The sequence below is a fragment of the Corvus cornix genome, chromosome 8 (assembly GCF_000738735.6).
Source record: "Corvus cornix cornix isolate S_Up_H32 chromosome 8, ASM73873v5, whole genome shotgun sequence".
Taxonomy (NCBI): Eukaryota; Metazoa; Chordata; class Aves; order Passeriformes; family Corvidae; genus Corvus; species Corvus cornix.
This window is the reverse complement of record NC_046338.1, coordinates 25,298,125-25,313,970: the sequence shown is the minus strand read 5'-3', so window position 1 is coordinate 25,313,970 and position 15,846 is coordinate 25,298,125. Positions and strand designations below refer to the sequence as shown.

General features: G+C 38.2%; 1 protein-coding gene across 14 annotated transcripts in view; it reads left to right on the top strand.

Annotated features, from left to right (window-relative positions):
• DNM3 (dynamin 3) overlaps window positions 1-15,846 on the top strand; it is a 173,445-nt gene that overhangs the window by 21,468 nt on the left and 136,131 nt on the right. For all 14 annotated transcript variants that reach the window (XM_039556361.1, XM_039556359.1, XM_039556356.1 and 11 more), the window contains exons 3-11: window positions 4,776-4,925; window positions 6,526-6,729; window positions 7,295-7,393; window positions 8,237-8,397; window positions 10,074-10,216; window positions 12,029-12,164; window positions 13,076-13,143; window positions 13,944-14,082; window positions 15,134-15,220. In XM_039556361.1, coding sequence (XP_039412295.1) covers window positions 4,776-4,925; window positions 6,526-6,729; window positions 7,295-7,393; window positions 8,237-8,397; window positions 10,074-10,216; window positions 12,029-12,164; window positions 13,076-13,143; window positions 13,944-14,082; window positions 15,134-15,220 — 1,187 coding nt within the window. The remainder of the gene's footprint in view (window positions 1-4,775; window positions 4,926-6,525; window positions 6,730-7,294; window positions 7,394-8,236; window positions 8,398-10,073; window positions 10,217-12,028; window positions 12,165-13,075; window positions 13,144-13,943; window positions 14,083-15,133; window positions 15,221-15,846) is intronic.

The following is a 15,846-nucleotide window of genomic DNA, read 5'->3' as shown; positions in this document are numbered from 1 at the left end:
CAGCATGGCTTGGAGGGCTCAGACACTTGTCCCATCAGGACCCTCAAAATGGGGTATGAACTTCAGCTCATGTTGGGACAAATTAATGGTACCCACAAATACTTGGTTTTACAAGTGGTTTTGCCTGGATCCTTTTGTTTCCTTGATCCCAGATTGATATTCAGTGATGTTAGGAAAGATGGAATCCCCTCATTAAGATTGGAAAATGGCTCTATATAAGCCCATCTTCATAAAGATAGTAAAGGAAAGTGACAGAAGCATCAGTCAAAGTTCACTTTTGGGAGAAAGGAATCTGTAAGTAGTTATTGACTAACAATCTGAAAGGTATTTGAGATGAACAGCAGCCAACACAAACCCATCAAGGAAAATAACCCTGTCACATCAGTGCAATACATTTTTTTATTACAGGGTAGCAGGCCTGTAAATTAAGATGTGGTGGGTGTCTTATCTTGGGTACAGGAAAGGTTTTTATATTATCTTCCTTTTATTTAAAATATCATAAGCAATCTTGGGAAACATGATTTAGCAAGGACTCCTGTAAGATGGATGCACAGTTGTTTACAGACTGGAAGGGACACCCCTCCGGTCATGTTCAGTATTTTGTATTACTGATAGGATGACAGTGTGTTTATTAAGCTGGTGTTTGGCAAATACAAGTGAGAATGTGAAAGATACTGGAGGGCAAAATTGCAATTCAAATTGCTTGCAAAATAAAAGAAATATTCCCAAAGCTGAATTTCTTCAGCTGGGTTATGGGTTTTTTTCTGTACTGAAAGGCTGGTATTTGAGGAGACAGTTGGTTTTCAGAAAAGGACCTGGTGCCCACAGTGAATATCTGACAGAGCATGGTTCATTGATATTGTGCTGTTGTAAAATACAGAAGTAAACATCGTACAAGATGCATCACAGAAATGCCATCTTACAAGGTTGTTCTGCTTTTTCTCAGTCCTGGGAAGGAGAGAGCTCTGGTGAGAGCTCTGCCTCTGTAAATTTAGGAAAAATGCCTGGAAGAGGGCTTTTGAGGGATTGGAACTGCTGAAAGCATCATCCATAGGAAAAGGTTGAAAGAACAGAGAGAAATTTCTTCTACAAACAAACACTTTTACAGAAGATTATTGCATCCAAAAGAATGCTTTTCCTCTTCTGGTATGAGTGATTACCCTTCTAAATGAACCATTTCACTGGCTCCTAAGACCATGACCTGATATTCTATGGTAGTCACTTTCATCAGATCTGCACTGTTTTCCATGTTTAATATCTTCTGCTATGATATTCTTGCAATTCTCTGCATTGTCGGGATTTTCTGTTTTGTCTTCAGGAAATACCAAGGTATGTCTTGTAGCCTTTCTTCTTCAAGGTTAGAAGTGGAATACCTCAGTTTTGAGTATTTCATCTTCAGCTTGTTAGCAAAGCTACAGAAATGGCAAAGTAGAGAGGGCTTGTAGATTGGGTAGGACAACATGGGCTTTTGATACTTCCTCTCTTTTTAAGGAAGCACCATTGAATGATTTGCTATGGTCCAGATTCACTTAACTGCATTTACTTTGTTCAGAAAAAGCTGTCCATCATCAAAGAAAAGGTGAAGTACTTTGGCTGATGATGTTTATTTGCACGTTTTTAAAACACCCTCTTGAAATCACTCTTTTGGAAAGAGTTCTGCGGCTTTGTGAGATGCTTCGTTGAAGTTAAAAAGACTGTTGTTGCTTGAGTGACATCTGCCTAAGGGGCTGGCAGGTAGAAGATGCAGTAATAGCAGGTATTCCTCCTGTGCTGCATATGTTTAAAATGTTTGCTATAGGCCTACAATTTAATGAGCCACCTTTTTGGAACACTTTCAACCTCTTTTGAGTATTCTAGACTGGCTACTGCCACCAACTTGAAGCAAATCTGCTTGAAATCAGTTTGGGAGCAGTTCTGAATCCAGGTCTTGATTTTGGTGAATTCCTGACCTCTAGTAACACATTATTCTGTACAGGGTAAAGTCTTTGGGCTTTGTAAGGTCTTGGGCTCAGCCTGATGCAGATCAAGGATGTTTTCCAAAACATCCCTTACGCATTTCTAAGCGCTGATCCTTGTCACTTGGCTGTCTTTAGCTTAGAGACAAATTTATGAAATATCTCAGATGTTTATATGATTTCAAAGGTTTGAGAACAGCAGAGGCTGTTTATTTCTAATAACAATATAACATTGTGCTAGATTAAATCATAAAGGCATAGGGAGATATAATTGACAGGAAAAATAAGGAGCATTTTAAAAGATGTGATCCCATATCACTTGTTTGTATGATTTGTCTAATTTAATCAGAACCGAAGAGATAATTAATCACTTGTGGGTGCACTGAAGGAGCTATGCTATGGTAGCCTTTTCATTCTATGTTATCCAAGGTACTTTTAATGAGTCTGGAGAAAAAAAAGAGGTATTTTACATGCAAAGACTTTTAATTATGTATCTAATTGTTCTTTCTCTTAATGTAACTTCAGTTTTGTACAAAAAATACATGTCTGAAAGCTAGACATCAGGCAGGATCACTTTTTCTTGTCTGGCTTTGTGTCCATTCCCACAAAAACATAAATAAAATGTTTTCTTAGTATTCTTCTGTGTATGAAAGCTGGAAAGTGAAGATTGCATTAAAGCATGTGCTTATCCAGTCTGGCTGAAGGCATCATTGCCAAGGACAGACTGAGGGCTGAAAGGAGCAGAACAAAGTGCTGCTTGTCCATTGGAATTCTTATTCCGTAGGCTGCGTGTGGCACCACAGGTTATGAACCACTGTGGAGTTTATTCCTTCAGCACTACTGGCACCACAGATCAAGGAGTTTAGATAATATTAACCCAGCTAAAAAGTAGCAAATATTTTTATTTGGATTACTTTGAAGCCATGTCAGATAGTGACTCTGTTACTGACTGTAAAGTGGGACAAAGAGAAAAGCTTCCTTGGCTACCAGCTGAGTCAGTCAACTGATTACAGCTGGGCACCAACTATTAATTACTGAATTTAGAAATAATTTTCTGAGAAAATCTGATGAACCACTGGAAGAAAACCCAAAACAACTAAGAAGAATACAGTGTGTTTTGTGCCAGGAGCAGTGCATAAAGAAGGGGGACAAAATATGAACTACTTGTCAGCTCTTTTTTTATTAGGTAGCTATTTTCCAACCTTGAGATGACAAATTTTACAAATGTAAATTCTCAACTGAGATGTTTTATTTTGTGCACCATATTATTTTTCTTTTTGAAATATTTGAATATTCCCTGGGGTTTTTTTTAATAAACAGTGGACAATGAAACAAAGCTCCTATTCATTGTCATTTTGCTGTTGGAGCTAAAAAAAGGATATAAAAGAAGGTGGTTGTTTGGTGCTCTCTTGTTTTTAAAATAAGTGATGTATTTTTGTCTTAACAAAGGGTGAGTTTCCCTGTTCCTTCTCCTTTTTGAATCTGGAGGGATTATGGTATTGTAGCACAGACAGGTGGGTATTTGATGTTTTCACCTCCCTTCTGTCCTTTTTTGACTGTCAGTTTGCTTTAACTATTGTAATTTGTTTGTTTGTTTGATTGTAACAACTCTGCCAGTAATAGTAATAAAGTGACTTCTGGGGAACAGGATTCAGTACTGACACATAAGGTCCTCTTTTAATCCATATTCTCAGGTCTGGTGTTCTTAGCTGCTGTTCTTGGGAGTACCAAGCAAGCTCTTTGAACTGGTTTTCGTGGGCTTGTTACCAAGTAACATTTTCTGGGAAAGAAGCATCTAAAGGGAACTTTGAGATCAAACCTTGATTGCAGGATGAAATAAACTGGAACATGCACAGCTCTTTTCAGCCTTTCTCCAGTCCTACTGCTTAGACCTGCTGGGGACAGGATATGAGCTGGTGTCTGTAATTACTATTTATGTCATTATTTCTGATTGCAGCCTCACTACGTAGACAAATTTTTGTATTCTGCTTTGAAGGAAGAAACTCCAGTTTTAAAATCCTGGAATGTGCTTTTGGTTATGCAGGCAACCAAAAGGTTGGAATAATTAGTATCAGTATTTGGATTCAATAGTCAAAACAGGGACTTAGTGTCAAGTTCTTTGGGTCTAGCAAGTTATCTGTGTCTGATTCCTGGTCAGTGTTCTTCTAAGTTAAACACAATTTGTATGGTATTGAAGACTTGGGAATTAGTTGTGTTCTCCCATTTCAGCAAAATCACAGCTATTTCTATAGACACTTGCAAACGTGATTTATATTTAGACTACAGGAGACTTTTAGGAAATGAGAAGTTGTGTTAAAAACATTAGTGTGTTTTTAAGTGATTTTATTTTCATTATGAACTTGCAAAAATTTGCAAAATTCCTTTACTAAATTCATGTGTAACATGGGCTGTTATTTTTTGAAGCAAATGCTAAAAATCTTTCATGGTACAGAATTTGAATTACTTTTTTATTTAGTGATATATTACAGGCAAATGAGACCAGATGAAAACACAGAATGTCATTCTTAATCTGTTCCTTATTCTATTACTGTAAATGGCATCTAATTGAATCTTTCACGTTGTTCCAGAAGATGATGTGCTAAAGATAAGAGCTGTAAGTCATCCAGTCAACTTGACTTTATAACTGAGCCTTTCTTGTTGAGGGCTGGTTTTCATATGTGCAGTCATAATAATGCTTTCCTGATAGCCATGATGATGTACTTCTGTGCCCACACATCTGAAAAACGCTGGGGGCTTGAAAGTTGGTGTTCAAGTCAATAAACCTGTGAAATACAGAGTTGTTATTGATATTCTTGACAGAGTATGCTGAATTTCTACACTGCAAAGGGAAGAAATTTACTGATTTTGATGAAGTTCGTCAGGAAATTGAAGTAGAAACAGACAGAGTAACAGGAATGAACAAAGGCATTTCTTCAGTTCCTATTAATTTAAGAATATATTCTCCACATGGTAGGTAAAATCATTCTACTTTACGTTTATGTCATATAAACACATTATGTAGCTCTGTCTGTGTAAGCTATCGCCTTTTGTATCTGTTCTTATTGCCTGATCTTCTGGGCTGGAAAAGGTTTGAGGCTGAGTTGAAGCAGAAGTGGACGTGTGTCTAGAAGAATCCTCAAATTCTCCTGTTGGAAGAAATCACCCTATGGTGGAGAGCTGTTGCCATGAGAGCTGGGCAGAACACAGACTCTCTGCCCCATTCAGTATTCTCTTGATTTGAAAATATTCTCACCCTGCATCAGGATGGAGGCAATCTCTCACCCACTACATTCACCATTAGATAGTAGCTCATTAGTAAAGACCAGTAGTAGCACTTAGTAACAAAACTTCTTTTTGCCACCCTCCAGAGGAATTCCCTGATCCAGAAAGTCACTCTGTCTCCCTGCCTTACTGGAGATTTATTGCTTGCTGTCACTAAAAATATAGTCAGACAATAATAGTGTTTGAAGTTGCTTTATGTTGAAGGCCCCCTGTATATATCAAAGTTGGTTCCTCTGGTTGCCATCTGCCCAGTTTAATGAAGACAATCTAGAGAAAATGTTTTCCATTGAATCTGTCTTTGATGTAGGACAAAAGTGATATGTTTGGCTGAAGCACTTGATTTTTCTAACTACAGAGAAGCTCCACTAAATCCCCTGCCTCAGAGCTTGTTTGTTGAACATGCTGACTCCAGGAGAAAGTGAAAGTTTCCTACCTATTGCTCTTGCTTTGTTTGATTAGGGTCAGTCTTTTAGTTCAGCCACTGTTGTTTATATTAACCAGACTCCAAATATACTTCTGGTATTTCCTTTCTAGATACTGAATTTTTCTCATTTGTCTAAAGGATGCCCTGTTACCCCAGTAGCCAGATGCGTACCCTAAGCCAGGATGCCTCTAGCTGGCACTGTGGCCTTTACTGGGGAAATCATACCAGACCAAACTGGGTGTTCATAATGGATTAGTTTTTTCATCTTTCTGACTTTTCTGAAGATGTTACAGATAAAAAAAAAACCCAAAACAACCAAACTGAAAAACCCCAAACCAAAAACATATCCCTGAGCCCCTTAACAACAGTTTTGCTATATAAGTTAAGCTAGCTATTGATTGTTTTTTGGGAATTTCCTGATTGGAGACATGGTTGAAAACATGGTCAGAGAAACACTATATTAAAAAAAAAATTCCAAACAACTGCTTTGGTTTATTTGAAGGATGCAGTGAGAGTGATGTGTTGCCTGTGCTCCTGTTGTTAGAGCTCAGAAAGCAGTGTTCATTTGTCTTAGAGGCCTCAAGGATATTTGGTATAAGTATTATTTTATACCAGTTGCAATATTTCAAGTATTAAATAGTACTAATAAATCCAGAGATGAAACACCATGGGGAAACAAGGGTTCTTTTCAGATTGTCAGGCATTTTGTTTGAACTGTTGACAACTGTTGGCATATTTATCTGCCTATAAAGGTAGTTATGTGAGGTTTTATGTGACTAAGACTTGTCTGCGGCTGTAGATGTGTAGACTTCTTTGTCGTGTCTGGCGTGCTAACCAGTTTTATGATCCGTGTTGTCCATGTAGTCTTAAGCCTGACCCTTATTGATTTGCCGGGAATCACTAAAGTGCCAGTAGGGGATCAGCCTCCAGATATTGAGCAGCAGATCAGAGACATGATAATGCAGTTCATCTCTCGAGAGAACTGCCTGATACTGGCTGTGACTCCAGCTAACACTGACCTGGCCAACTCAGATGCCCTGAAGCTGGCAAAGGAAGTGGACCCTCAGGGTAAGCACAATTGAATGTTACGACTTTTTGTTCTCAAGTGTAATAACATAATTGGAAGTAATAGACCAGCTCTTGTGGGAAATCTTGTAATTTATAATATGTAGTATAGATGTGTAGTTACATTTTCATACGATCTTCAACATCACAATATACCTCTTCATTAGCTCAGTATTGTTTGGGTAATGTTGCTGTAAATGCATTTTAGAAGTTTTGTCACTATCTCTTATGAGCAAGTGCAGCAGTGCTTATCTAGGAATTTTTGTAGTACTGGGAAAAATAGGGGATGGTGCTGATGGGATTTCTGGATACTTACATTGTAAATTTTATACAGTCATGTTGTAGGGATGCTGAGCCTTGTCAAGGAGTTTTGAGGAACACATTTCAGCACTGGCAATTATGTTCTCCTCTTTTCCAGATATATCATACTTTGAGTTGTAGCTGTTACTGTGTGATACAAGCTTTGAGAAAGGCACAGATATGTTACTATATAATTGTAAGATGTAATTGTTCTTCTGAATCTGAATGATTCTTAATAACTTTTTCCTCCTGCCTCCACCCTGGTCAGGCCTTAGGACCATTGGTGTGATCACAAAATTGGATCTGATGGATGAAGGAACAGATGCAAGAGAAGTTCTAGAAAACAAACTACTCCCTCTTCGTAGAGGTGAGAATGTTCAGTTGCCTTTATTCTTTGCAGTGCATAAAGTGGTTTGGATAGGGGTGGTGTTTGGTAGTCCGGGAGATGAATCAGAGGTTATGCTGGACTTGATGTGTTCCTTGCTTTTATAGTTATCTATTTAGCAAACATAAAGGTGGCTATACTAAAAATACCCTTTCTGGACCTGGAAAATTCTTGCTTCCTCTGGAATATGCAGTGTAATGTCAGCACACATCATTAGCCAGTTTTTTTCTTCTCTGCCAGATTCCTTGTAACAAAAGAATGTTTTTCTTCCTTTGCATCTGACAGAAGCACCAGAGTTTTGGTAATCTCACTCTAAAACAAGTTTTGATCCTTCCCAGAAATTTTCCATGTTCTGGCAGCTACTGCCACAGTTGCTCATTCTGTTAATAATATCAAGAATTTTGATTCTAGGTATAATTTATTGATGAGACTACCATCTCCTCCCATGGAGCATGTTGGTCCAGCAAATGAGAAGAAATTTTTTTTTGTATTTTGTTAATATCATATCATTTATCTCTGTAGACCTGTGTGTGTATTTCAGTTTTATTTTTGATTTTTGTTTGTTTGTGTTTGGTTTCTTTGGGGTTCACCAGAGTTTCAGATGTTCTTCTATTTGAATTGGTGATTTAAAAGGAAATCTGTTACATATAAACAGAATGAACAATTTAGACAGTGTTAAGGTTACTATGCTACTTATAAACATGATCTGAAATGCCTAAATTGGAAAGTTTTGTTTGAGCTGAGGTTGTCTAGTTCCATTTAAGATTAATTCAGTAGTTCAGACAATAACTGCATTGATTTACCTATTGGTTTTGTCTTTTTTAGGGTATATTGGTGTTGTAAACAGAAGCCAGAAAGACATTGATGGGAAGAAGGACATAAAGGCAGCTCTTCTAGCAGAAAGGAAATTCTTTCTTTCCCACCCATCCTACAGGCACATGGCAGATCGGATGGGAACACCGTATCTCCAGAAGGTTCTAAACCAGGTAAAACCTGAAGCCTTTGTGGTGAAAGGCAGCTTTGTAATGATAGGGCCAATATAAAAACTTAATTACAATGAAGTTGGTCACTGAACCTCACTTACCCTTTCCTGCTTTCAATGTTTTTAATTTGCACAAGGTAAAAACAAAGCTGTATATTACACGTAGTGTACAAAAGCTTGCTGTGAGTTGTAGTTTCTGACTTTCACTGACAGTTCTGCACTCCCTTGTTCTTTAGCATACTGAATGTGAACATCAAAAATAAGATTTGTTTCCCTTCCTGGAAGTATACCATCCTATTCCTCAATTGTTACATTTAACTTAGCAGTTGACCACTGGTTTTGCCATTCTTACAAGTCAAACTTGATACTGTTTTTTCTAGCTCACTGTCAAATTGCAGCTTTTCATCTGGAATAGAAAAAGGCCAGGTCAGCCTAGCCTTGTCCATTTTGGACAGCAGCTGGAAACAGCTGAAATCTTACTGATTAAGGTAGAAAACTAACTGGCTGGTCTGCTTAATTTTTTTGCTACAGTGACGGCCAGGCTGTGGAATGCTCTGGTCTCGCTCAAAAAGACTACTAATGCCATTTGTGCCTCAGAGCCAAGGTCTTCATCTGGATGCAAGAACTTGCTTGTATCCTGCATTTTCATCTGTGCTTAGAATGTTTTGCTTTGTTTTATATCTTGAAAGTTTAATCTATATGTCTTAGTTTTGAAACTGAAGCACAAGCTGCATATACCTTTCTACTGTCTTGTCTGTCCTGACTTGCACTGCTTTATGTGCTATTAACTTTTTGACAGCTGTTTTGGATATTTACCTACTTCAGCAGGAACTGGTGATCTTCTATTGCTTTACTGTGTGTAGAATGTTATATATGGGAAGATGTACATAAGTTTTGGTTTTGATTATTGGGGACCTATTGTGGTTTTAGGTAATATTTCAGTTTCTTTGTATCCACAAGGTGGTGCTCCAGGGAAACTCCAGCTTTTGATTTTGTGCCTGTCAGTCTGCTGAGCAACTTTAAAATTGAGTTCATATATTTTAGCATGTGACATTCTAAATGTATAACTTGTCTGACTGGGGTTGGGAAGAGGGTTTGGGGCATAGTGGTAGAAGTCCAGTTTGGTTTTAATTAAGGAATGCATACAATGCCTGAGAAATTTATGGCACAGGTAAGTCATGGACAGTGCTGTTCAAACACATTAATACATATATATATGTAAAAACATGCTGTGGGTGCTCAGCATCTCTTTCTTGTCCCCCTTTTCCTTGTGGCTGTAGCATAAAGGAGTTGTCGTGCTGAGCAAATATATAGGGAATTGTGAAGCACCTTTAGGAAAAGCAGCAAAATGGGAGTGTGGCATCAGCACAGAGAGATGAGAGGTCATTTCAAACTACCCATGTAATGTGTGTAACTTTTTCAGGTGTAACTAAACGTGTGTGTAGTAGCAGGGCTCAGTGAGTGAGGGGATGAAGGAATTTTTTAAGCTTCCTTACAACGTGTATGCACCAGGAATGTTGTATTGTTCTTTAACAGTCTCCATTGCATCAGAGATCAAAAGGAACTGCACTGGTAAACTAGCACAGGTCATGGCTGATATGGTTGGCAGTCAGAAGGAAATGGTTGTGCTCCTGCTTTCATCTTTTTAACAGTATAAAAAGACTTTTATTTGTTTTTTAGCAACTTACCAATCATATTCGGGATACCCTGCCAGCTTTCAGAAGCAAACTCCAGAGCCAGCTGCTTTCTATAGAACATGAAGTAGAGGTATACAAAAACTTCAGACCAGAAGATCCCACCAGAAAAACGAAAGCCCTGTTGCAGTGAGTGTCTTTTGTCTGCTTTTCCACTTTGAGTGGGTTTGTTTTGCCTTTTTTTTTTCCTTCTTTCTAATTGGCTTAAATTTAAACATTAGGATATTGTTAAGGATCCTTTACACAAGCTCCAAAGAATTCTGTGTTTGATGTTCCAGAACACTTTATTCTACAATTTCATCAGAATTTTCCCTAAATTAATTTTAGTAATCCTAGAAAAGACAGAAAGCAGAACAAGGAAAAGGTATAAAGATGGGCAGCAGAGGTGATCAAAGTTAAAAAACTGCTTCTGATTGTATAGACACGTTCTTCTGTCTGCCAAAAAGATGACCTCAAGCAAAGGAGAGAGATTGTATTGGAAGTGTGTAAGATGAGGAGGCTGGAAGAAGAACAAAGAATGCTTCTTTTTCTAGTATAAAAACTTGGCTGTCCAAAAGAACTGAGAGATGGCAAGATCAAAATTAATCAGAGATGGTTGTCCTTCATGTTCTGTGCACCTAAGACCTAGAGACCTTTGCTGCAAGAGTTGTCAGTAAAAGTTTGTGTGCTTTCAGAAAGCAGTGAGGCAAATTCTTAGGGATTATCATCATCAGTTCGGAACTAGAAAGCTTTTTCACTGCTGAAGTCACTGTCTGGTTTGGGTCTCATCCACAAAACAAGTCTGTCTGATGAGACTTTGATAACACTGATGGAACAGAGATGACTGTTCATCTGACTTGGAGTCATGTGGAAGTGGAATCTCAGTCCTGTCTTGATTGTGGATTCAGCATCAGGGAAAAAGGACAATGCTGATGTTATGGATTGAACACCTGTTACCACCTGCTGCTTTGCTTCATGCTGCTTCCTTCCTTGGCCTATTTCCAGGGGTGCTGGATACTCAGTACTGCCTATCTTTTCACCTGAAAGATCTGCCACTTTCACTCTCCCATGCTTTTTTTCTTCAATTGTAGCTGTCTGCAGCCGCTTGTGTTTATATTCAAATAAAATTTACCTCTTAGAAAGGAGGAGGCATGTGAAGGAAGAAGGAGGAGGTGTAAAATGTACCTAGCTCTTCTCTCTTATATGACTTTCGTCATGTTCCTACTCTATCTGATTTCAGAGGTTTTTAGCACTCAGTTCTCTGGGATAGATGGTAATAGCACTGAATTGTGATAATGGGGACAGGATTCATTCTCTAATTAAAACTTTGGAATTCAGAACAGAAAATAATCAGCTGAACTAGAGAGGCTTTCTTGAGCCAGATGAAGACTCTGATTCACCCCTTATTTTTGTAACAACTGTGTCCAAAAGAGTAGACAGTTCTTCGTGACTTTACTCCAGATGTTTTGGTTTCAAAAACAGAGGGACATCGCCTTTGACTTTTCCGTGACTGGAAGAACTCTCCTGTGTGTTTTTCTGAATGCTCCTGCTGCAGAAGTCAAAGCATAGCCGAGTAAGCTGGAGCTTGTGGTAGTGACACATCACCATGTTCCTACTGGTTCTTGGGCTTGCTTTTTGGTATGGGGAAAATAAGTTCTTTAACAATCTCTTCTGAATTTTCCAGCACTGGATCAGCTTAGTAGTTTGATTCACATTATGCTATTAGACTGTACTGTGTCCTGCAAGACAGTAGGGATACAGGGGGATCAGTGTGGGTATAGATTCTATGGATTGGCAGCTTGCCTGAATCAGTTGTTACAGATACTTTTGGCAGTTGCTAAGTATGTTTTAATAGGCCGTACTAGCTGCATGGTACCGAAATAAGAGTCGGTAGTTAATATGCTTAAATTGTTGTGGGTTTTGTTTGATTTTTTTTCTTTCCTCCCCTCCTTTGAAATTTAGGATGGTCCAACAGTTTTCAGTGGACTTTGAAAAAAGAATTGAAGGATCAGGAGATCAAGTTGATACACTAGAACTTTCAGGAGGTGCCAAAATCAATCGTATTTTCCATGAACGTTTTCCCTTTGAACTCGTGAAGGTATTTATCCATCTTGCTGATGTGCTTTGTTTTATTTATGTATCCTTATGTTCATACTGGTAGTAGTGTAGCCAAGAAAATATTTGATTGAAAGAACATGCTTTTAACTGTGGAAGAAATTCTATGAAGTTATAATTGAGACATTTGGCTTAATTTCTAGGATTGGATACTGAGACATGCTAAGAATTCTAAAATACTAGAATTACAATATAATTAGTCCTAGTTCATACTATTTTCTGTGCTCTTATATTGTTTTATCACAAATGGCATCTTCTGGTTAAATGGGGCAGGCAAACAGTTACAGTTGGTAAATTTGACTTGTGTTCAAGTAGCTGATATCTATTAAAATGAGAGTTATGGAAAATAGCCCTTTAGATCCCTTCCAACCCAAATCATTCTATGATGGTTTGACTTAGGTAATGACCATTTCATTTGTGACAACACTGACTTCTCTTCCAGCTAGTTGGCTTTCAAGAAGCTTAAAGAAAAGCTTTATAACTTCATAATTGAGACAATTCCTCTTTTAAATTTAGTTGAAAACTGTAGAATGGGAAGGGGAGGATAAACAGATCATAATCACAGAAGTTACACCACTTTAAGAAACCAGGCTTTAAAAAAAAAAGAAAAAAGTGGGGTCTTCCAAATCCTGTTTCTGGCTTACTCTGTCAACTCTTCAAAATGCTGTTGATGTATCTGGAATGGAAGAGTGTGTGATTTTCAACAATATTTGCTGCTGCCTGTAGCCTTAGTGTTAAAACATTTTAAAGTACTTATGCATTGTTTAGTGTAATTAGAAATGACTATTTTAACAGATGAACTTGCTTGTCTTATGGTTATATATGGAGGGGTGATATTTTATGTTTTGTTAAAAACTTTCCCTAATATGCTCTTGTGTGTTGCTACTCCTCTAGATGGAATTCAACGAGAAGGAACTGCGGAGAGAGATAAGTTATGCCATCAAGAACATACACGGTATCAGGCAAGTACTCCCATGTTTTCCTGCCTGGTCACATTATACATGTGGAATATCTTTCCAAAGCATTGCTTACAAGCTTTGTTGTTCTCAGTGTTTTGGGAAATATTTCTTGTGTTACTTGATTAGTAAATTCTCAGGTGGTTGACACTGGTATCCATGGCGCAGTATTTGAACTTTCCTTGCCTGATTGCTGGAGAGGTCTTGATTTATCATAGTGAACTGATTTTGGGCATGCTTTTATAGTTTGATTTTTTTAATATAATTTATCAGCCAAGGTAGACCTTGGAGAACAGTGTTGAAAGAGAAGTGAGGCCTTAGTTTGTTTAGAACTGGTTCTGTGGGGTAGCTGTCTGTAGATTCATTTACTCTGCGGTGACCAGCTGTGAAATTCCATGTCGGACTCTGAGTAACAGAACCTCATTTTCTGGTGTGAGTGAGAAGTGCATCCACAGGATTCTTATGGATTTGCTATGCAAGTGATTGTTCATGGGGTGCTGCAGCTACCACTCATCCCTAAGGTTTGATGCACTGCTGATGAGGCTTTACAGCATTATAGCAGTACTCCTTAGAGTTCTTGCAGTCCTCTTGAAGTAGTTTTATCTTTCAAGCATGTTTCTACTTGTATATTCTTATTCAGAGTGACACTTTCTTTGAGAAAGAAGCAAATTAAGTTCTGTGGAAGTCTGTTTGTGTAGGGATTGTTACTGCTCACCTCTGAAAATGAAGATCTGGGCAATTTAGTAAAAAAATCTTCCTTGCCTAATGTTTTTATTACTGTCTTACATATTCTTTTATGTCCACAGAACAGGTTTGTTCACTCCAGATATGGCGTTTGAAGCCATTGTTAAAAAACAGATAGTTAAGCTGAAAGGACCTTGCTTAAAAAGTGTGGATCTGGTGATGCAAGAGTTAATCAACACTGTCAAGAAGTGCACTAAAAAGGTAGCTTGCACATAAATCTGGTAACGTAAGTAAAATGTAATGGTACAGTATATAATATAAAGCCTGTCTTGCATTTTGTGGTGTTACAAGAGATTTCTGATCCAGTCACTTGACAGAGAGAGTAGGACTCCCTCAAGTAATTAAAACTTCTGCAGAGCTCTCCAAACAATGATATGTTGGACAAGTTCATTTTTTTGATTTCCTTGTTTTGATTCTTATGATGAGAGGTGCTTTTGAGTCAAGAGATGCCCTCAGTTTCATCCTTAAAACTATATTTTCACTTCTTAGCTGACTGGCTGCTTTTGCTGTCCCACCTGTACATCTGCCCGTCCCACCATCCCTGTGCAGGGTACCCCATAATAGTAAGTACAGGAGTGGTTCTGGGATGTGAGAACAGATATGATGAGGTTGTTGAGAAATATTCTCTTGCATCCTTTTCATTTTTTCTGAAAAAAGCAAATTGTTTTTTATACCAATGATCGGGTAAAGGAGATATTTCTTAAAACAGGGAAGACAAAGAACATAGAGAAGCAGATTCTCTGGTATATTTTCAGCAGAATTTCCAGGGTTTTTTCACTTTTGTCAAAGTCTGGAAGATATGTCACTTGAATTAACTGTGCAGATGCTCTTCCCAGTGGTATTGGCCAAATTTGCCATTATATTTTGCTGTTTCAATATTGTTATGTAAAGATGTTGCCACAAGGTGGAGCCTTTAAAGAACAAGAAATTTGGAAATCCTTTAGAGCACCACTCTGGAATTAGGCACAGAAGAGAGAGAAACCTCATCCCTGATAGACTCTGTTTCATATGTCCAAATTATCTTTTCCTCAGTGTTCCCTGGAGGAAAAGAACAGCAACAATCCAAGGGTTTAGGTCTCGGCAGTCTCTCTGAATAACAGCAAGTAAGGCTTGCTTTGCAGTGTGGTTAACTTTTAGTCCCAAGCATTTGTAATATTTGCTTTCTCCCAAAGAGGAAAGCTGGAGGCTCCCTTGTTTGTATTCCACTGAAGCCCCTCTGCAGGTGTAAATTTCTATTAATTTTGTGTTTCAGTTGGCAACATATCCAAGGTTGTGTGAGGAAACAGAAAGAATTGTTGCTGGCTACATTCGTGAAAGAGAAGAGAAGACCAAGGATCAGGTGAGAATTAATAGGAGGTGGGACAGTTTGGGGAAGTGTGTGAGGGAGAATAGTTCTTACATACAAAGTGCAGTAGGACAGTGGAGGATTTTTGTTTTAAATAGGCTGCACATTTTAGAGAGGAAGAAAAATTGCTTCTTTAACATTGAGCTTTTAGAGAGACTAGAATTGTTACAGAAAGGTTAAGTAGTGGCTTATAGTGTTAGCTTGTTCCTGTGCCAGTGTGCCAACTTCTTAGCTGTGTCACTAGGGCTGTTTGTGGGAAATCAATTTCTGATTAAACAAATGCACACAGGAATAGCTTATTTCTACTTTTTTTCCAGGTGTTTTTAACATACCCATCCCATGCAGCCACCCCTCATGCTAGTTACAGTGAGGCTCGCAAACAATTGTACTGGGACCCTTGAGGGAGTGACAAGCTTTCCTTTAAGTTCAAAAAAAGCTAAAAAACAAGTAAAAATTCAGAGAAACTTGGTTAAAGCATTCATCACCCAGCTAAACATTCCAAATCCAGGAAACTGCAAGTCTTAGATTACATGTGAGAAATCCACTGGAAGTGAAACCAGGAATTATTGTCTGGAGAGTGCAGAGTGTGACAATAGAAATATTTGGGGAAGAATAGCTTG